This window comes from Carica papaya, chromosome 6 (genome assembly GCF_054855325.1).
Source record: "Carica papaya isolate Zhongbai chromosome 6, ASM5485532v1, whole genome shotgun sequence".
NCBI classification, from domain to species: Eukaryota; Viridiplantae; Streptophyta; class Magnoliopsida; order Brassicales; family Caricaceae; genus Carica; species Carica papaya.
This window is the reverse complement of record NC_142314.1, coordinates 10,237,382-10,259,251: the sequence shown is the minus strand read 5'-3', so window position 1 is coordinate 10,259,251 and position 21,870 is coordinate 10,237,382. Positions and strand designations below refer to the sequence as shown.

Sequence of the window (21,870 nt, the reverse complement as noted above, 5' to 3'; positions counted from 1 at the left end):
TTGATCCGTAAATAGATTTAGAATGAAAGTATTGTTGTCAAGCATGTAAGCAACAAATAGTAGGTAGCAAATATTTTTCCCAAATCACTTTCGAGTAAACTCCTTAACTCTCACATGGTTAAGATGATAGTACAAAACATCTATTTTTCATTTTGCAAGGGGGTTGTCAAAATATGCATTACTTGAACCCGCGGGCTAAACAAGTAATGAAATCCCATAAGGGTCCGCGTTTGATGTATATGTATATGTGTGTATATATATTTTTTAGAGTTAAAAGGAAATAATGTTGTATATGATAGGTGTATGTGTGCCTCCTTTGCGTTGATATATAAACTTTTTATATGTAAAACGTATTGAGAAGAATAGTGAAAGAAAAGAAACACTATTAGAGTTTTCCATAATCGTCGACTCTTTTTTTGTTTCTCTCTTTCTGTTCTCTGTTCTCCTCATTTTGATTTTTCAAAATTTTTTTTTCTTACCTTTTTACAATAAAATATGATATTTATTTTTATAAAAGCATCAATTATTAGACTAAACAAATATCTAACTTGAAATATCGACATACATAAACTGGTGTTAGTAGATTATCATAAATTATAAAACTACCAATTTGGCAACCCAAATACATATCGACATTATCATCACTTTTATATACATACCTTAATGAATGTATTTTCTATATGCATATTTATGGTGTCGTTGATATACTTATATATGTTCCATAATTTAAAAATTGATCTATGTCTAACAGACTACGGAAATATAAGACAGATCATTGATATCTATATTAAAGTTTGAATATTTAATAAGTTAGCTTTACCTAAAAGTCATAACTTCTATTTTATCAGGAATTAAACAAAAATATAGAAAAACTACTTTTAACAGGCAATATTTAGTTAAATGATTCGAATTAACAACAAACTCTGTTTATCGAGATAAGTGGGTAGTACTTAAACTGTATTAATTATTAGAAAATGGTAAAATACAGTTTTTCCTTCTAGTTAGTCTTGTTATAATCTAAATTATGTGATTTTCTTTATGATAATTCAATGCTATAATTTGACTTTTCATTTTATATATAAAAACCTATTAATTTTTCAAAAGATATGGTATGTTAAACTTTTTAAATATAAGAACATAAAAAAATTTTAAGTTAATAAATTAAATTAAGAAAAAATATATATTTTTTTAAAAAAATAATGAATTTATGTAAAATAACAAAAAAAAATTGAAACACAAAGCATTGAGCTATTAATAAAATTATAAAATTTTAATTGCATTATGACCAAACCAAAATCCTATAAAGCTGCAATTTTCTCTAGAAAAAATCTATCATCTACGACAACAAAACATTTGATGATAAAACTTGATCGATCACTATATATTTATTACTGTATTGTCAAAGCAGCGAAAAAAATAGAAAGGTAAATAAAATATTATTTTAAAAAAGAAAAGTAAGCTTCTAAGAAAACTTACTACATGATGGGGACAGAATGGATGTGACACACTTGACTATTGAAAGAGCTGGTTAGAGGGGAAGTTGGTGCAGCAAACGCTCTAAATTTCCACCACTTTTGGAACCTGTTGCACAATTTTCTTTCTTTAACCTCAACAATGCATCAATGGCGTTATCTGTTTGTATTTGCCTCCTGTAGAAGATCATTTTTTGCAGTCAAAACATCAGATTATAAAAGATGCAGAAACAATTTTAATGGTTTTTTTCTTGTTGATGATCAGGATACACTTAATTTACATATATATGTACACAGAATACACACATGCATCAAAAGTTTGCATGCACGATGTTTTGATGGCAGTCCTATCAATAAACTCAAGATCTAGGGCTTGGTTTGTACCCCAGACAAAGACATTTTCTTACTGCATAACCTAGATCTTTCAAACCTAAATTTGTTCTAAAGCATCATTTCAACCACCACATAAAGTCAAGATAACAACAGCAAGATCACTCTGTTTCTGTCTCTTTTCCATATTCACCTCATTTTCTTGTCGGCATAAGTTTCTGCCATATGCAAGTTCTCAAGATTTTGGATTATTTACAGGAAAAAAACAAGGTCAATGACATTATAAACACTTGTTTAAGAAAGCCATAAATAAGTGGTTTGAGGAAGATTTTTCAGAGAGCAAAAGATTGCTTCTTCGACTAGGGTTCCTTGTCGGGTAGACCACCTTTTCTAGCTATCAAAAGAAGAAGGTTAAATAAAGAATTAATTCTGATCGGGTTAATTAATTAAGTGATGTCACAGAACAGTTATTTCTTTCATTAGAGAAATATATTTCTAGTTGTAGTGTCAGCTAAACAACTTATTTGCTTGCACTGCTAAGTTTCTACCCAATACACAGACTTTCTATGAGTTTATTTGCCACGTATACTGTCTTAGATTTCTGTTCCATGCAAAAACAAAAACAAAAACAAAAAAAAGAAGAAAGAAAACAACCTCATATAATAGTATTAAGTTTATTTCCGCACAGACAATATATAACCTGGACAATACGCAGACTTTCTACCTAGAATGGCTTATTAATCTAGTACTAGGGCTTTTTTCACTGAAACTTAACTAACAAAGTCAGATGCTTTTTACTTCATTTCATTTAATTTCTAATTTTAATCTCAAATTAGTCTTAGGAATGAATAATTCCAATAAAATTTTCGGTATTTGAGTTTTCATCAACCCTGCCTGACTCTTTGATAGTGGGGAATTAATTTCATCTCAAAGAGAGAGTGAACTCTTACCATCAAAGAATTCAAAGAGTTTTTATTTTTAATAAATAAAAAATATGATTCGATTCTAACCCTCTTAAAATATTTATTTCGTTCAAAAATGTAATAATTTTATTAAAATTAAGTCTAACTTACTTATTACAATTCTAAAAAGATCCTTATGAGTTAAATTCTCGTATTTATTAAATTAAATGTTATGAATTTATCACTCTTAATTTATAATATACTTATAAAATAACATGTTTAACGTTCTTAATAAGTGATAATAGTTAGATTAATATAAAAATATATATATATATAATTATACTAAGAAGTAATATGAGAATTGAAATTGAAAATTAAGAAAAAAATGAAATGAAAATTGAACAACACAACATTGATGATAAATATTTTTAATTTCACGTGAATTGCATGTGAGGATGCATCAATCGTCTGACACCCACTTTCTGACTGCAAACCTTTTGGCTTAAAACACAGACTGGAAAGCAAAAATTATTGACACGAGGGGTATAAAAAAATGTATGCTTATTTCATCACATTTGACCATTTCAATGATACTTACGTGTGAAAAGAATCATTCGCCGTAAGGTTCCTAGCCAGCTTTCACCGTATTGGTCTTTAGAAAGTTGCACATGTCCAGGGTCATAGTTAATGTAGTGTTTTAATTATATTAACATAGTAATTAAGATTAGTGGGAAAGATTAAATTATTTTAACATAAATTTATACATTTTAATAATTAAATAATATATGCATACTAATAACAAAATAGTCTCTAAAATCTTTTAAACCAAAAAAAAATGAATGCACTAATCCAATTCAAATTCATAAGGGTGAGTGAAACAAGAACCATGATGGTTGGCACTACTATTATGATTTCTTTTGAGACGGTATAGGTACAAACCATTATGCCTAACATTAGCAGTTTGAATCAACATACAACTAATAGTCAGTATAATATATTTATGTTTACGTTTGTCATCTTCTAGTAAAATCTCTAGGTGCTCAATTCTGTTAACAGTTAACCCTTTGGAATCTCAGTATAATAGAAACACACATGTTTATAAGTGTGTGTGTGTGTGTGTGCGTGCGTGCGTGCGTGTAAATATACATCCTCATTTATTGGTTTAGTTGAAATGATGGTTGACAAATGGGAATCTTAAAAATACTATATTATGTGAATAATTAAAGGAAAAAAGAAAAGAAAAAGAAAGAAAGAAAGAAAACCAGCAGGCGGTTGCAGTTCTTTATTTAGTCATCAAAAGCAAAATTTCTGATCGAGTGAGGGAAGAAAACAACTGGCTAAGTTTAGGACTAATCTTCAAAGCGTGTTAGGCCCAAAGAAGAAAATACTGTGGTTTCCTGTTAAAAAAAAAAACAAAAAAAGAGTATCATGCATTTATTTCATATAATAAAATCTTTTTAAGTTATTTAAATTTTCAATGTTTTGATACAACATTAACGCTAAAAATTCAGTACCTGTATTTGACGAAAATAACAACAACAACAACAGAAAAATACATATATTTATTATAAATATATTTTACCGTTTATATTATTATATTTTAAAAAAAAAATATCAAGAAATTAATTAAGTAACTCATTGGATAAAAATACCAAACTCATTTCCTACCTTCTTAAATCAATTTGTAATTTTATAATACCAAATGTAAAAATTAAAATTATTTATAAACAACAAATAAACAATTTTAACCCCCCCAACTTAAATTCCTTATTGGAAATTCAATTTCTAACTACAAAATAGATGTTCAATTTCCATCTCAAGGAATACAAGAGGCAATGCTGGTCACTCAAAAACAAGTATGTATTTTCTTTACTTATTATTCAGATTACAACTGGGAACTCACAAGGTTAAATGAGAAATGGAATTAATGAAATAGAATGTGAAAGAAGCAATCACCAAAAAAGATATAAAGATTTTTAGTGCAGAAAATATTAATATATATATATATATTAGCCTTGATATTGATCTACAAGACACCTATGGGGTTTAGTGGAATTTGGTTTGGTTCCATAAATATCGTGCCTTTTTAGTTACCTGGTAACTTAAACTAAACGTCATAACTCGACTTGATAAGAGATGAGAAAAATGAGAAAAAACCTACAAATATAATTATTTCACCTTCAAGAAATAGGAGATCAAAGATCAAAAAGGAGAAATAATAAATACCCAACTTGATCAAATCTAAACCGCAAACAAGATCAAATCAAAGGTTCAAAATACTGCTGCATGCAAAGGAAACCAGATAAATGTGAAGGTTTGAAATATGAGACCAACTATATCTGATCACAATTATAAAATACTATCATTATCAAGAGAATCTATGAAACACCAAAATAATTTCCTTAAAAAGAATAAAAAATTGTTGGGTGCAAAGTTGAATACCACATGGTGGGAGTCGGTATAAAGAGCTTCAAGAAGATATCTGCCTCAGTAATGAACAAGTTGAAGCCGCCAAGAGGACTCAAATGTACATTGCCTTGAGCTCTCAGCTTGGACATCCGCAGCCCATTTTTGGTCAAAGGTACTAGAAGTCACAAGGACCCACTTCGGCGATATATCCCCAACATTGATCTCTCCATGAACAGACATATAAGAAAGACAATAATTAGTGCATATGATAATTAAAATTCGAATAAACAAATACTAATTAAGCTGGAAAGGTAAGGCATGCACAGTATCACTTCCAATATAACATTTGTGATTTATGAAGACCTTCTGTAAGTAGACAACAGCTATAACACCAACACCGACTTTGACAATGTAGATAGAAAAATCAACTTCTTCTCATGAAATCCAGGCATTCTTTTAAAATATTAATGGAAACAAATACTTGGTTTCTCTCTCATTAAACTAATTAGTCTAAGTTATTAAATAACATAGCAACGCATTTTCATATGTCAATTTGGAGGACAATAGGGGAAATGTCAATTTCACATTTGACATTAAAGGTTAGCCATAAGTCAAAGGATCATCATCAATCATCACACACTCAGTAAGCTTCTACATTTAGTCATAATCAACAGGTCAGCTGGCACCTTATTTGTTTCCAAAGTCAACAAGAAGAGATACTTGGCGAGTTTCCTTATGATACTTGAGAAGAATTCTCCCACAAAAAAGGGCTAGAGCGTGATAGGCAGTCTGCTTGGTGGACACAGACAACCTCCTATTCACAAGAACATAAAAGAGACCAAACAGCATCAAGAGAAGGCATTCATAAGTAACAAATCGCCTTCCAGAGATCTTCCTAGATGATATCTGTCAATTCCCAGAATTTTGAGGATTGTTTACCCATGGTATCAAGAGGTTCTTCACAAAGTAACATAATTGCCTTCAGAGATCTTGGTATAGATGATATCTTCCAATTCACAGAATTTGAGCAATGTTTATTTAATCACCATCGCTGCTGATACTTCAAATCCGTCTATATACCAACTTCTCCACCCAGGAAAGCACAATGGTTGAATGATATTTTAGTCCTCGCATAGAAGCCTAGGGCTGTTTGTTGAAATCAAAAATTCCAGGCACTAAACTAACATATTAATTTACAATTTTCCATGGTAAACAAGTAAGTTTTTATATGACTATGACATTACAGAACGTTTTCACAGTTAAGTTGTTGCTATAGAAAGTCAGCTATATGAGGTGCAAGAAGCAACAAAAATCTCTACAAGCTGAAGTAGTAAGATCTAAAAAGTGGCACTGGCTTCGATTCCGAGGACAAAATCCGCTTGCTAGAATATATCCTTTTAGCCTAAGTATAGAAACAAGTACAGAGTAAAGGGTGCCAAATAAAGCTAGGTGAACCCAGTTGCTCTGTGACTGAACATAAGCGTTCCACAATAAAGCCTGTAAATTTTCAATTGATAGATATCATCAAAGAGCCAATCACATTAAATTAAGGTTCCGAGATAACACATATTCATTTAACCTGTTACTGGAACTAAACATACCAATCAACAGCTGCTGGGAATACTGTAGAACAAAACAAGTTTGTAAATATTCCATCATGAAAGACTGGAGGAAAGTTTAGATGAATGCTTCAGAACCTGAAATCACCATGTTGTAATGGACACTCTAGTTACTCTTTTTTCTCAAGGAAAAGCTGATATTACAAAAAGGATTTGCTCTGCAATCAGAGCAACTCACAGAAAGAAAAACAGAATTCTTCATTACTGCTCATGAAGTCCCAGCACCAAACAAATTGTGGGGAGACTTTCCAAATTAGAGCTAAGATGGTGAGACTGGGTGCTTCAATCACAAGGTGCCTGGACCAATAATCTGACCAGCAGAATGAAATCCATGTCACCGCCTACATTATAAGTAATTTCATCTTAGCAGGTAAATGACCAAAACAATATTACAATTCAAATCTTATATCAACAGTTTCCATTCTGTTCAACCCAAGAGCTGTCATGATCTGTTTCCGCCCCAGCACATCAATGTCTCACTTAATAATCCGTACTTGAGTTTCATGTTTCAAGGATAAAAGTCACCAGACATAGAAACTGCCTGATGTGCAAGTAAAACGCATATAACACCCACCAGATGCAGATGTTTTCATAGAACCGGGTCCACTGATATATACATTGACAAATATTTTATACATTCCTATATGAATAAATAGATATTACCATGCATTTTTTCAGCTGACAAAGAACAGTATACAGTTAATTGCACCCTCCTCTTCAACTTGTTTTGAAGTAAATAACGGGTTCCCTAATAAAAATCACATGAATATTGAGGGAAATAAATGTCAGGCTTCCTCAAGAGGTCATCAATATGATATCCATATATGATCACATATTATTGGAAATAGATTGCAGTCCTCACATTGGCCCTTTCAGAAATTCACAGCCAAAAGAACGTCCAAAAACCTCTCTTGTGGCATGCTTGAGGAGCCTCTTTCATCCAAAGAAACATTCTACTAACCTTCTGGACATATTCAAAGAGAGGAATAGATGTAACAAGTTTTCCTACTTCGAAATGCTTATAATTCAAGGTGGTAAAACTAAGATTAAGAAACAAGAAGAAAAATCCAGGAAGTACTTGAAATTAAAAAATATATTACTACAAAAAGAACAATAAATTTTCAGTAAGTTCTTCTGAAAAAATTGTGCAGCATTTTCTGCTGGAAACAAACATGTGGAACGTAATCAATAAAATGGAACTCAGCTTTTCCAGGGATACGAAAGCCTTCAGTCCACAGAATTCATTTGATCCATCAAATAACAGCACGTATTGCACAAATATCACAGGTCGAAAGGATGATCAATTGGCAATTATTCCTATTCAAAATGCCAAAAACTTACAAGCAAACCAACTCTAGTCCAGTCTAAAGAGATGATTCCGTTCAATTCCATTTCAGCTCAAAGGACAAATAACAATAGTACCTGATTCCAGAATCGCCTAAACTGCTCTGCAGAACTGATATGCATCGGCTAACAAACTAAGAATCTAAGTTATCAAAATCCGTATTCACAACGACAACATTCCCAGCCCTCTCCTCCTCAGGTATAATGCACCAATTTGGCGATTGCACGGCTCTCAACCACCGGAAATCATCTACTTTGGCCCAATTTCCCGTCTCCTCATCCAAACCAGCCGCCTTCAGGTCCTCCTCGATCCCTTCATACTCCAAACAGTAAGGTGCAAATCTCACGCCATTACTGTCCTCAATTATGGGCCTGCTCCTCACCCTTAAGTAAAAGTCGCTTCTCTTGGCATAATGTATCCTAATCTGATGCGACGCCAATGCAAAGCTACAAGCTTCTACGTCCTCTATCAAAATCGAGCCAGTCACCGGACCAGCGTATACCTTACAGTTCTTCAATCGGTGAACAAACAAGGCGTTAACAGTACCAACCAGTCTCACTTCACACGAATCTAGATCTGATAAAGTGAACTCTCCGATCTCCAGGCGCTTGAAATTCTGGATCAGAATTTCGTTCTTTTTGTTCCTAAATCCTGGCGAATCGCGAACCGTGAAATTCGATGGTAAAATCTCATTGGCTTTTTTTATTTCAGGTTCTTTTGGATCGGATTTTTTGGGGAATGATTTGCTCTTGAAAGAGAATTTCTTCTTTGGGAGTAACTCGTTGGTCACATTCTCGAGATTTTGTCTGAGGTCAGAGATGGATTTGAGAGAAGAACGCACCTCGTAGGAGGGGAGAAAGTAGGAGTTCTCGGCTAGGAGCTTCTCGAGGTCGGAGATCGAGGAGGAGATAGAGGCGAGATGAGATTTGAGCTGAGTCGAGTCGCCGGTAGAGTTGATGCGGGACTCCGCGAGTTGGGACTCGATAGATCTTTTGCTTTCGGCGAACTGATCCAGGAAAGAAGAGGTGGAGTCGAGGGAAGAGGAGTTGGATGAATTGGATTTACGAGTTTGATGGCGAACCGAGAGGCGTTCGAGCATTAGCAAATGTTTCTTCTGCAAGGCCGGGTCTAGGGTTCTAGCAGGTGGTTCGTTTAGGTTCGAGGCTGCTCCTTCCATGGTGGTAATACGGTTTCCGCAATAGAGCGAAGATTCAATATCAATCGCCTCAACTCTCGAACCGTAGTAAATTGCTCCGAAACTGAGAGATGCCAAATTCGAATCGTGACTAATGACCAAGATGATAGTAAAATTATGAAATCTCCCGCCATTTGAAGTTATTTATGAATATGACCACAACAGTGAATCATCACATTTTAATCTTTTATTTTTTTTTTTGTAAAACTTTATTCATATTTTTATTTTCAAAATATTATTTTAAATTTATTTTTTACTCTACTCATAAAGGAAAAAAATTTATTCTTTCTGAAATCAAATTAGAAAATTTTGTTTCCTTTTTAATTATTAACATTTTTGAGTTAAGTTAGAATTATTCACTTTTCTATTAAATTATTTTATTTTATGTTCCTATTTATTATCTGCACATATAAAAAAAGATGTATGATATAAGGAGATTATTACGAAATATTTATTTATGGATAGAGCAAATTCTTCTATTCTACTCCATGATTTCTCTTAACTATATAATTCATTCGAAGTAGAGATTGAGTTTTAAAAAATAATAAATAGTTTTATATAATTTTTCAAAAATTTCAATTGCAACTTATATTCATTGTTGTGGGAATCATTGGGTTCAACCTCCTTCTCATCAATGGATTCCTGGCGTATATGAAGGAGTGCGATTGGTTTGATACATCCGGGAGAGAGGCCATGGCAGATGGTGGATGCTAAATTTAGGTAGATGATGTGTAAGCTATTCTTTGCTCTTTTCTTAAGTATAGTACATTTGTTATAACCCAACACCGTTACTCCTTGATAAGTTCATTATCACACTCTTCTTTTTCAAAATAAAAAATGTTAAATTTATTTATTTATTTTTTTAAAAAAAAAAAAAAAGATAACACATCTGGATACAACTGATTATTTTAAAAATAATTATTTAAAAATAATAAAAATGATAATAAATTGAACATCAACATATAAATATGAACTCGAACTTATCGTAATATTTTCTTGGAATTATCTAGTGAATGAAAATAATATTCTCTAACAAATAGATAAAACTCATGATTAAGGATGAAACTGACATCCCCAAATCACAAGTACATGAGAAGAAGAGGTCTGGGATGAACAAGTGATTCCATTATCCACCTAGAGCTAAACAAAAATCTTGTAAATATTGAAAGACTCTTTGCTTGAAGAGAGAGAGAGAGAGAGAGAACATTTCATATACAACAAATTAAGGAGTGGATAGTATCGGGTTATAACAAATGCATTATACTTAAGAAAGGAGCAAAGAATAGCTTGCACATCATCTACCTAAATCTAGCACCCACCATCATAAGCTCAAGTACTTTTATCTGCCCTATAGCACCACCATCTGCCATTGCCTTATCCATGTTAGCATCCAAGAAGCTCTGGGAAACAAATACCATAGCAGCAAATGAACCAGCAAAATTTATACAAAATTAAAACACGAAAATTGAACAGTTGCGACAACAAAGGTAAGTAAAGAGGAAAAAAACTGGGAATGAATCTTCATTGAGCATCTCCACAGCTGCAGGACCATCCTCCTTTCAGGAGAAAAATGAGCACCGGAAAACAGGAAGTATTTGATACCATGCTGCAACATAATTGTTCGCCAACAAGAAACAAAGATTGGCAACATGAAGAAATTCAGTGTTCTCTGTAACTCGAGTATGCTAATTTTTATAAGGCATGACAACATTATATTCGTACTAATATTCGGCAATAAGTATATAAGGTTTTTCAAAATTAGCCGTACCGAATATGCTTCTATCTCGAGTACTAAGCACAAGTGATACCTAACCCAGAATAATATTAAAAAGCCATGTCGATGCAATTAAATACTTTCGTGAGTGGTTCCAAGGGATGAAATTGGTCTGAAACAGATTATAAGAAAATTGTTCTAGAAAATTCCTGCTAAACCACACAAATACATCATAATCACTGGAAAATTACCTATCTCAATTATGTGGATTTCTCAGCTTCTGCTGCTGCCTCTTCCTCTTGTAACTTCTTCAAGGATGGAGGTGGTCTTACAACAATGCTTTTCTTCCATTGCCGATCAAACTTCCTCGACAATCTCTTGTTGATTCCCTCTTCAATCTCTCTTTCTCTTTTAATAGTAAGCATGCGTGCAATCTATGATTAAAGAAAAAACCCCAAGTTAATATAAAAACAAATTAAAACCCTCAAAACCTTCTAATTTCCAACTAGAATGAAAACAGGCAGTAAAAAAATTAAAGTTTAACATTCAAACACACTGCAGGTCACTATGCGAAAGAGTGAAGCAAAAAAGATAAATTGCCACAACAGAAAGGTCAATATTCAAGAGTCTGAGCTGATGCTTAAGTTAGGTAGATATATCAAAGAAACAGGTCAACATTATGTATTCGGGATAACTTTAGTTCTAATTAAAGTAAGCATTGAGGTCAAGTTCTTTTTAACTATTTGAATTTTGATAATCTATCATGAGAGATTAAAATTTAAAGCACAATGGGGGCCTGGAACTGCCTTTCACATTTTTCTCTTCCCTTCCCCAAACCAAAATAGAAGAAAATAAGTGGTTCCCTAATACTGAAACATAGATAAAAAGTTGGTGGTAGATCACAAAGGGAACTCAATTTTGAGAAAAAGAACAGAGCAAGATACAGCACATCAACAACTCAATTTTGAGAAAAAGAAATAGAGCAAGATACAGCACATCAGCACGCAAGCATCTCTTTTTCCCCTTCATGCACAAGCATAACTTACTTGCACTCACTGAGACAGTTTGAGAAGTATAATATCGAGATCTTAAGCTGCCAAAGTTCTATTTTTGTTTGCCACTTCCTCTTTCACTTGATTGCATATTATGGTAAAATGGACCAAACAGCTTACAGTCAAACTACCAATTTACTTTTTAATCTAGAAAAAAGCTTCAGATTACACAAAACCAAAGTTAGAACAGTGCAGCCTGTCACCCTATCTATCCATCTTGAAAACACATAATTATCTGGGATACACATATTTCCATTACTAGCCTGCTAAAATACCAGTTTATGAATTTTTTGTCTAACTCAAATTCCTAACAAAACTATTACTAAAAATGTGGTAACGTAGCAACATATACCAGTTACCCAAAAATAACTTCTATCGAAACAACACAAAATAAAACTAATAACTACTCCTCTGGAAGAAATACAAAATAAAACTAAGGCCGTGATATACTGGGTGGAATACGTCCATTCCACATTTTTATTAAATTTCTAACATAGATTGATGCCCTGGAAATGATGGCATCTGAATTTCAACCAAGGAAACTTAGCAAATTCTTAACTCAAATTGAATGGAATGATTGTATTTGTCATAACTATCAGTAACATATCTAGAAGTCACTAAATATCTAAACCTCATTTTCTATCTTAGAGCACATTTACACTTGCAAGTAACGTTAGCCCGATGGCATCCTCATTCCTCCAGCAGTAAGCTAAGTTTTTCTTCAATTGCGAAAATTTTCTTCCTCCAATCTTAAAATTTTTAAAATGCATTTTCTTCGCCTACATATTTTCATCCATGGCAAACAAGTGAAAGAAACCCATAAGAAAACAAGCTTGGTTAGGCCACCAAAACAACCAGAAGATGATCCGTAACTTTAATGGACATCGTATCAACTTGAAATTCTTCTTAATGACTGATTAAATGTATAAAAACTGATATGAAAAATGAATATAAAGATGAAAAGAAGAGTACCCTCTTGCGCATGCGACGGAACTCGCTGGACTTGAACTCATTCCTAGCAGATTTTTGGAGGCGGAGCATGAAGAGTTCACCTTTAAGGTCGACTACCTCTTCATTGATTTCTTCAGTCGTTTTGGCTCTAATTTCCTTCATTTCTTCTTCTCTCTTCGCCATCATCACCACCGAGGAACTTCGAGACGACGTCGGTTGAGATGCCGAACGTATGGGATAGACTTGCTTGATTTTGACGCCATTGAAGGAGGATTTGAGAATCGGTGACGTAGATTTCGGAGGGAAAGCGACTGTCGTCGGAGACGCAATGGATAGGCTCAACATTTTCTGATGCAGTCCTTGGTCTCTCGGCAAGCGAGGGATTTGTCCTCTGTCGATTGTAGATAAGAGGTTAAAAAAATTAAATTTTTGCAGAAATGGTGCTTAGAATTATTCATTTTCGGGTTTTAACCTGTAATAAGATTTTTTTACTTTTTTCTATAAAATGGAGGAAAAGATAGAGCAGCCTCTCACTTGAGACTAAGCATATTATCAAAAACACTAACATTATAAAATAAAACTTAAACTTAGCATCAGTATAAATCAGTAAATATTTGTAAAAGCTGAATAAAACCGTCCTTATAAACATACGATATTTAAATTGAAAAAACATTTAATAAAGCATTATATAGTATTCCTCACTTAAGATCTATTGACAGGGCATAATCATGTATAAATAGTTAATTTTATAAAATTATGAGTTGCAGCAAATTGAAAATCTTTAAACATACACGTAGAGATAAAGAATAAGTAATTCTATTACTACTTTAAACAATGAAGTAATAATAGAAACAAAGAAAAAATAAATAAACAATAAATTAAAACAAATAAATAATTTTTTATATCGTTAAAATATGCGATAACTTTTATATCTAATTATTATTTATTATCTATTATATAGATAAAAAATAAAACTCAAATTTAAGACATTAATTTTTTATTTTTTAAAATATTATCTTAAATATAAAATAAAATTAAAATATTAATATATAAAATAGTTACTTATTTAAATATTTTATATATTAAAAAAATTTATTTTAAGTTACTAATACTCTCTTTTTTAAATTTTTATTTAAAACTTTTCTCCACATAAATCTAGCTTGTTGAGTAGTGAAACATATGTTTTATAATATTACGTACCACACTCCGTCTTATAAAATAATGACCGGAGCATATTTTTTTAAATCATATAAATTCGAGTTAAGTAAAATAATTTAACTTTGTTAATAATAAAAAAGTCGTAGAAGCATTGCATCCCTTAAATATAAAATATAAATATATGTACGAGATTCTAAATTTTCTTACTTTCATTACTAAATAAAAATACGAAATAATAATCTTAATATCAAAGTGTAGGCTTCAGAGATTTCTTCTGTATTACCGCTCACTCTGCAGCGATATCTTCAATATCTGGAGGGTGATAAGAGGGTTGGAATAATATATCTAAATAAGCAATATTATGAAATCACAATAAAGTACATGCAATGTATAGTTTCTTTACACACAACAGAACATATATTATATAATCTTTTCAAAATAAATGCGAACCAGAAAATATATTCGTCTTATATACTTCATCACTATTATGCAGGATCAATTAGTTATCATACATTATGCGTAAACACAAATACTTATCACTAGTTCCTCATGTACTCGAACACGAAATGACATATGTGAGTACCTTGAAATACTACTATCCCCCAAACACAGAACGGTTAGGACACACAGATCAAACTGTTTCCCCATACACCCAAACACAGAACAGTTATTTATGGGTACACACCTATTACTTCGCCAATATACCCAAACACGAAACGGTTATGTACGACCAGATTGAAGTATAGCATAATGCAGGTACTTTCAGAATAACTCTCTTCCATAATGAGTGATGCACACATATTAAATTCACATTTCGAAAATACAAAACGAAATAATATTTAAATCAAAGTAAAACTTTAACAAATATTTACTTAATAAATACGAAAAATAAATTAAACACATGCACATTTTTATGCTGAAAATACGTAAAATATTTCAAAACTACATAAACTATGAATTCATAATATCCATTTACCTTAGGTTCTTAGCAGTCGTAGTCTTAATTCCGGTAGAGTTCCAGCTTTATTTATAACTTTTTTTTGCTAAAAAATTCAGCAAAGTGTTGGGATGATTTCTGGTCACTTTCTTGACTCAAAAATATCTAACACAATACTCAAAAATTAATCTTAAAAATAAAAAAGAAACCAAACTTTAAAACTTAAGAAAAAACTTACTCATTTTGATCGTGAGCCTTATTCCTCTTTTCTTCTTATTTCTCTGCTCTCACAAATTTAACAGAATTTTCCCAAGGTTTTTTATCTAAAACTTCAAAATACTCTAAAAAATCACACATTTTGTAAGAAAGGTTGCAACCATTCTGTTTTACTATTTCATCTAAAAGTTGTCACATTTCATTATGTCACTTCACTTAAAAGGTTACTACTTTTAACACGTCGTTTTATCTAAAAGACCTTTATACATGTCACATCATCTAAGAGGTTATCACTTTTTACATACTATTTTATCTAAAAGATCTTTTCACATGACACTTCATCTAAAATGTTACCACTTTTTACATGTCATTTCATTTAAAAGTTGTCATTTTTTGTTATGTCAATTTATCTAATAGTTACCACTTTTCATTATACCACTTCATTTAAAAGATTCTTACATTTTTTCATGTCTCTTTATGCATATTCTAGCTCCTTCATCCTTATCCATCATTTCTTTGTTTAACTCTAAATTATATCTTTAACCTTATTATATATTTTCAAACATATGTAAAACTAAGTAAATATATCAACTATAAGAAATTAACTCAGAGGTATTTTCAAGCTATCACATCCTCCCCCCTTTAAAAATAACTTTGGTCCTCCAAATTGGACTTACCAGTAGTCATAAACAGATGTGGGTCTTTAGTCTTCATTATCTCTTCTAGCTCCCATTTGGCTTCTTTAATCGAATGGTACTACCATAATACCTTTACTAAGGAGATTACTTTAGACTGTAACATCCTTTCTATGCGATCCACTATCTGTACAAGAAGCTCAATGTAGGATAGGTTATCTTAAAGTGCAATGGGCTTATATTGAAGTACATGCAATGGATCTGTGTGATATTTCTTCAACATCGACACATGGAAGACATTATGTATGTTGGCTAACTCAGGCGGCAATGTCAAATGGTAGGCGACATCTCCCACTCTATCCATTATCTCAAAAGGTCCAATAAATTGATGAATGAGTTTTTCTTTCTTCCCAAATCTCATAATTCCTTTAATTTGTGAGATTTTTAGAAATATATAGTTGCCTAATTCAAATTATAAATCTCTTCTTCGATTGTCGTCATAATTTTTCTGCCTATTTTAAGCTGTTAAAAGATGTTTTTGGATCAATTTCACTTTCTTTGTAGTTTTTTCCACTAATTCAGGTCCAACCAGTTTTCGTTCTCCAACTTCTTCCCAACAAACAGGTGATCTGCAGGGTTTTCCATATAAAGCCTCATAGGGTGCTATTTGAATGCGGACTGATAACTATTGTTATATGCGAACTCAATCAAAGGGAAATGATCGTCTCAATTACCTTACAATTCAATGACACAGACTTGTAACATATCTTCTAGAGTTTAAATTGTCTGTTCTGATTGACCATCTGTTTGAGGATGGAAAGTCGTACTAAAAGATAGCTTGATCCGCTAACATTCTGTAGATCGGTCTAAAATCTTAAAATAAAGCGGGGATCTCGATTGGAAATGATAATGAAATTCTATGCAATCTCATAATCTCTTTGATATAGTGTAAAGGCCCGGAACCTCAAAGGAAATAAATTTATAATTTAAATGCAGAAATGAATAATAGAGTTAGGATTTACATTCCTTACACAATAATTTAGAATGCCCAATAGGGATATGGAAATGTCCCTTCTAAAATACAACGGTAATTAAAAAATAAATAAATAAATAAACAAGCATCCTATGACAACCTTCACTAGTACTTGAAGGGAGTTCGGGGGGTGAACTATTCACAACTCTCTTGCTGATCAAGATCTAAATCTTAGTCTTCTTAATCTGAAATGGTTAATGAAAGAGTGAACTACACTAGCTCAGTAAGAATATCACACTAATTACATATATGAAAAACTGAAGATTGGTAAAAATCAGAAAAACAACTAATAGAACCCTTGTTTTAATTAAATACATTTAACATAAAGATGTTTGTTTGATACATACCATTACGAGTTTTTTAAAAGCAACCTATGAAGACCCATATCCATACTACTTTTCATTTTCACACATAAGAGAACAAGTGACGATAATTTTCTCTTCTTACTTGTTTATAGTACCCCTGAGAGTTCATAGAGATGTCCCTCTACTCGTGAACCCAATATCAATTTTAACAATTAACCGGCCGTCCCCATACCTCGTCTGGTAATAGGCGCCAAATATTCCATCGCCTTGATACCCCGTCCAGTATAAAGGTGAAGTATATCTCCCAAACTTTTCTAGTATGGAACTTTCTAGCCCCATCCGACTGAGGTGATGTTCACGGTAAGGCTCCCTATGTACCAGGCCTATCTACCCTTTCCCTAGGTACCTAGTAAGTCTTTCACATAAAGATTCCCATCAAACAAAATAACTAACAAACGTATACCAATATCCCATATTATATTTACAAATCAATTAGACTACATTTATGCAGATGATGTAACTTATCATAATAAGGGATCGAGTAACAAGATAACGAAATAAACCAGATAAATCGATAAAACCATTGAAACTATAAATTAAGAATGTGCACAATACGATAACAAGTAAGTAAGACAGTACAGAAAAACAAATAGGACATCAGGGCAATTATGAACTAACTGGTTCTGACTCCACTAGTGACCTGTAATTATTTTTAGAATTTTTTAACTTTTCACAAAAATACAAAATTATACATCGTTAAGCCTTAATTTACCGTAACAGGCAATATGGTCAAGGATCCTTACCTGGATCAATTTTGAGACGTCACACTATCTACTACGCCTCCTAACGAGTATCGGGTTTCTTGAATTTTTTCTGCATAATCCAAAACACTCGTCACATATCTAAAAATAACAAAAAAATCCAAAATCAGTGCCCAAAACTCTTTCTGGCCAATTTTAGGGTTCCAACACGCCGCCGCCGCCGTGCTGCGGTGCCAGCTCCGCCGCCCACAGCAGCGGTTCACCTTGGTCTGGCCAGTTTTACACGTACCCCTATAGAAAAACATGTTAGGGGGTCTCATTTGGCCGAAAAATCACCAAAAATACCAAACCTACCAGCGGGGGGTCATTGGGTGCGGTGGCTCCACTAGTCCTTCTTCGCAGCTGGGGTTTCTTCTTTAGGTAACCTATACAGAAAAGCACGGTGAACACAATGATCAAAAAATTGCATGAAACATGAAACGGAAAGGGGCTCATCGAAGGAATTTTTGGGTTTTGGCTGCAGCAGCTCTACCAGGCTTTACCCACAGCTTCTAGTTAACCCATCGTCCCTCTTGCAACGATTTGGCCACAGGGATGCTCGGAATCGAATTTCGAATAGGTAAGGAAAATTTTTTACCTTTTTTGGCGGTTGGCAGTGGCTCTAGTGTGCCTGCGGTCGACGGTCGGCGGTCAGCAATCAGTCTCCTTCGCCGGTGTCTAGTTCTTTTTCTCCGACAGGGGTTGACGACTAGGGGTTGAGCTCCCATGCGATGCAAAATATCTATACCCATCTTGCGTCGATCTTGATCGTTCATCGTGATTGATCTCGTCTGTCAGATTGCGCTTAAAGAGAAAACGAATCTGGGTCGTTCATCGCGATTGATCTCGTTCATCCAATCGTGCCTAAGGAGGGAACGAATCTAAGCCTCTCGTGCGCGCGGGATCGATCCTAGTCTGTCTGATCGCAAGGCACGCGGATCATCCGTGTGGCCTCCCCCATAGCACCGACATCAGCGTGCCTTGCTATACGGCGTGCTCTGATTTTTTGGCACTGCTGACTGGGCAGTCCTACGTAGCTGAATTTTATCTATTTGTATTTTGACCATTGTTTCTAATTTTTCTTTTAAAGACAACCCCCAAATTCAAATTTTTGCCTTTTTTTTCTCCAAAATTGCTTTCAAATACATCCCTACCTATTTTTTTCAATAATTTAATAAAATTAAATAATAATTTATTTATTTTTAAAATACTGAAATTGATCCCAATCTAAATTTCAGGCCCAGGTATTACAACTCTCTCCCCCTTAAGAAAAAATTTAGTCCCTCAAATTTGTCACCCTCTCACTTAGTCAAACAGTTGGAGATACTGAGGTTTGAAATCCGATTCTAACTCTCATGTGGCCTCTTTCTGTGTGTGATTCTGCTATAGGACATTGATGAAGGGAATTTTTCTATTGTGGAGTACTTTGCTTTTTTGCTCTATAATGTCCACTAGTACCTCCTCATATGATAGATCCTCTCGTAGTGAAAGAAACTTGTGGGACAAGATGTGTGAGGGGTCCGAGTTGTAGTTGCGTATCATAGACTCATGAAACACATTATGAACCCTAGGTAGCTCTAGAGGTAGTGTCAGTCTGTAGGCGGCTGTACAAATCTTGTCTAAAATATCAAATGGCTCAATGAACTAGGGATTTAATTTTTTCTTCTTGCCAAACCTACTGATTTTCTTGAAATGGGTGACCTTAAGGAATACTCGATCACCTTTTTCAAATTTTAAATCTCTCATCCGGGTATCCGCATAACTCTTATGTCTGCTCTGAGCTGTCTGGATGTTCTTCCTGATCTTAACTATCTTGGCTGTAATCTCCACCACAAGATTTGGATCGAATAATTTTCTATCACCCACCTCTTCCCAACAAATCGGTGATTTTCATAGGCGACCATACAATGCCTCGTACGAAGCCATGCCTATACTTGTCTGGTAGCTATTATTGTAGGCGAACTCTATTAAATGTAAGTGATCATTCCAATGGTCCCCGAAGTCTAGAACACAAACTCAGAGCATATCCTCCCATGTGTGAATCGTCCTCTCTGATTGTCCATCAGTCTGAGGGTGAAATGCGATACTAAGAAATAGTTTTGTTCCCATGATTTGCTGAAAACTAAACTAAAACTAAGAAGTGAACTTAAATCCTCTGTCGGATACTAGTATCACTAGCACTCCATGTAACCTTACTATCCCCAGATATATATTCTTGCTAACTTGTCCAATAGGTCGGTCATCTTGATAGTCAAAAAGTGAGAAGACTTAGTGAGTCTGTCGATAATTACCCAAATGACATCATGTCTTTAGCGTGTCCTAGGCAACCCTGTCACAAAATCTATTGTGATATATTTCTACTTCCACTCCGGGATCCATAATAGTTGAAGTAGCATGTCTGGACGTTGATACTTTATCTTAACCTGTTGACATACTGGATATTTGAAAACAAAGTTGGCTACCTCTCTTTTTACCCCGCTCCACCAAAATTGGGGTTGCATACTTTGATACATTTTTATACTTCCAGGATGCATAGCAAACCTTGAGCTATGAGCCTCTGTCATGATGTTCTTTTTCAGTTCACCGTCACTTGGAACACACATCATGTCCTGAAATCTGAGCAACCTATCGGCAGATACTCGAAATTCTAAATTTACTCCGTGTTCTACATCCTTTCTAAGAGCTGCTAGGGTAGAATCTGCAGATTGGACTTCCTTTATTCTCTGGATCAATTCAGGTCGAATAGTCAGGTGGGTCAAGCATGTAACTCTCTTCAAGTCTTGAAGTCATATCTATTGTGCAGCCTCTGTTACCCTGCATTTAGAAACCATTATGTGAACTAACATACCTACACTTTTTTTGCTGAGCGTGTTAGTTTCCACATTACCCTTACTCGAGTGATACAAAATATTATAATCGTAGTCCTTGAGGAGCTTTATCTAACATCTCTGACGCATGTTGAGATCCTTCTGAGTGAATATGTACTTCAAGCTCTTATGGTCGGTATAGATATCAAAAGTCTCCCCATATAAGTAATGGTGTCAGTTCTTCAAAACGTGGATAATAACGCTAAGTTTTAAGTCGTGGGTGGCATTATTTTTCTCATAACTCTTCAACTGTCTGGACCCATAGGCTATGACCTTCCCATGCTGCAACAGAACACAACTCAACCCCAGGTAGAAGGCATCACTATAAATTGTATATCCACATATCCCACTCGGTAAAGCTAACATGGGTACAGTAATCAACCGTTTTTTGAGTTCTGAAAAGCTCCTTTCGTAGTCCACATTCCATTCAAACTTAATGTTCTTCTTTGTGAGCCGGGTTAAAGGAGTGGCTAAGGTAGAAAATCCTTCCACAAACCTGTGGTAATGACTTGTCATTCCCAGAAAGCTACGAATCTCCTTGATCGATGTCAATTTCTCTCAACCAAACACTACCTCAACTTTTTCGAGATTCACTGACACTCCATCCCTTGATATGATGTGCCCTAGGAAGGTAATCTCCTCGAGTCAAAATCCACACTCACTCAATTTTGCATACAACTTCTTTTTCCTGAGAACTTGCAAAACCTGAGTCAGGCGGTGAACTTGTTCCTCTCTACTTTTTGAATAGATCATGATATAATCGGTAAATATAATGACGAACTAATCTAGAAATTGTCTAAAAACTCTATTCATTAAGTTCATAAAAATAACTGGTGCATTAGTTAGTCCAAATGGCATGAGGAACTCAGAGTATCCATATCTAGTTCTAAAGGTTGTCTTAGGAATGTCCTCTGCCCAGATATTTACCTA

At 33.8% G+C, this 21,870-nt stretch overlaps 2 protein-coding genes across 17 annotated transcripts; both read right to left on the bottom strand.

The window, feature by feature from the left end:
- Positions 1-3,956: 3,956 nt before the first annotated feature.
- On the bottom strand, positions 3,957-9,387 carry POR (C-CAP/cofactor C-like domain-containing protein). 15 transcript variants are annotated; one of them, XM_022048579.2, is made up of 5 exons: positions 8,155-9,387; positions 7,396-7,696; positions 5,800-7,073; positions 5,147-5,337; positions 3,957-4,101 (listed from the first exon to the last, which is right to left on the bottom strand). In XM_022048579.2, exon 1 carries the CDS (start codon positions 9,252-9,254, stop codon positions 8,211-8,213), a length of 1,044 nt encoding a protein of 347 aa, XP_021904271.2. In that variant the 5' UTR covers positions 9,255-9,387; the 3' UTR covers positions 3,957-4,101; positions 5,147-5,337; positions 5,800-7,073; positions 7,396-7,696; positions 8,155-8,210. The 15 variants fall into 15 exon arrangements, with proteins under 15 accessions (XP_021904271.2, XP_088078489.1, XP_021904265.2 ...); XM_088222363.1 differs by lacking the exon at positions 3,957-4,101 and having other exon boundaries at positions 5,045-5,337; positions 6,715-6,810; positions 6,911-7,073; XM_088222360.1 differs by lacking the exons at positions 3,957-4,101; positions 5,147-5,337 and having other exon boundaries at positions 5,344-6,610; positions 6,715-6,810; positions 6,911-7,073.
- A 1,076-nt stretch (positions 9,388-10,463) lies between these two features.
- Positions 10,464-13,429, bottom strand: LOC110819383 (Ribosomal L29 family protein). 2 transcript variants are annotated; one of them, XM_022048562.2, is made up of 3 exons: positions 13,011-13,429; positions 11,238-11,420; positions 10,464-10,878 (listed from the first exon to the last, which is right to left on the bottom strand). In XM_022048562.2, exons 1-2 carry the CDS (start codon positions 13,332-13,334, stop codon positions 11,247-11,249), a joined length of 498 nt encoding a protein of 165 aa, XP_021904254.2. In that variant the 5' UTR covers positions 13,335-13,429; the 3' UTR covers positions 10,464-10,878; positions 11,238-11,246. The 2 variants fall into 2 exon arrangements, with proteins under 2 accessions (XP_021904254.2, XP_021904246.2); XM_022048554.2 differs by having other exon boundaries at positions 10,464-10,672; positions 13,011-13,428.
- Positions 13,430-21,870: the final 8,441 nt, after the last annotated feature.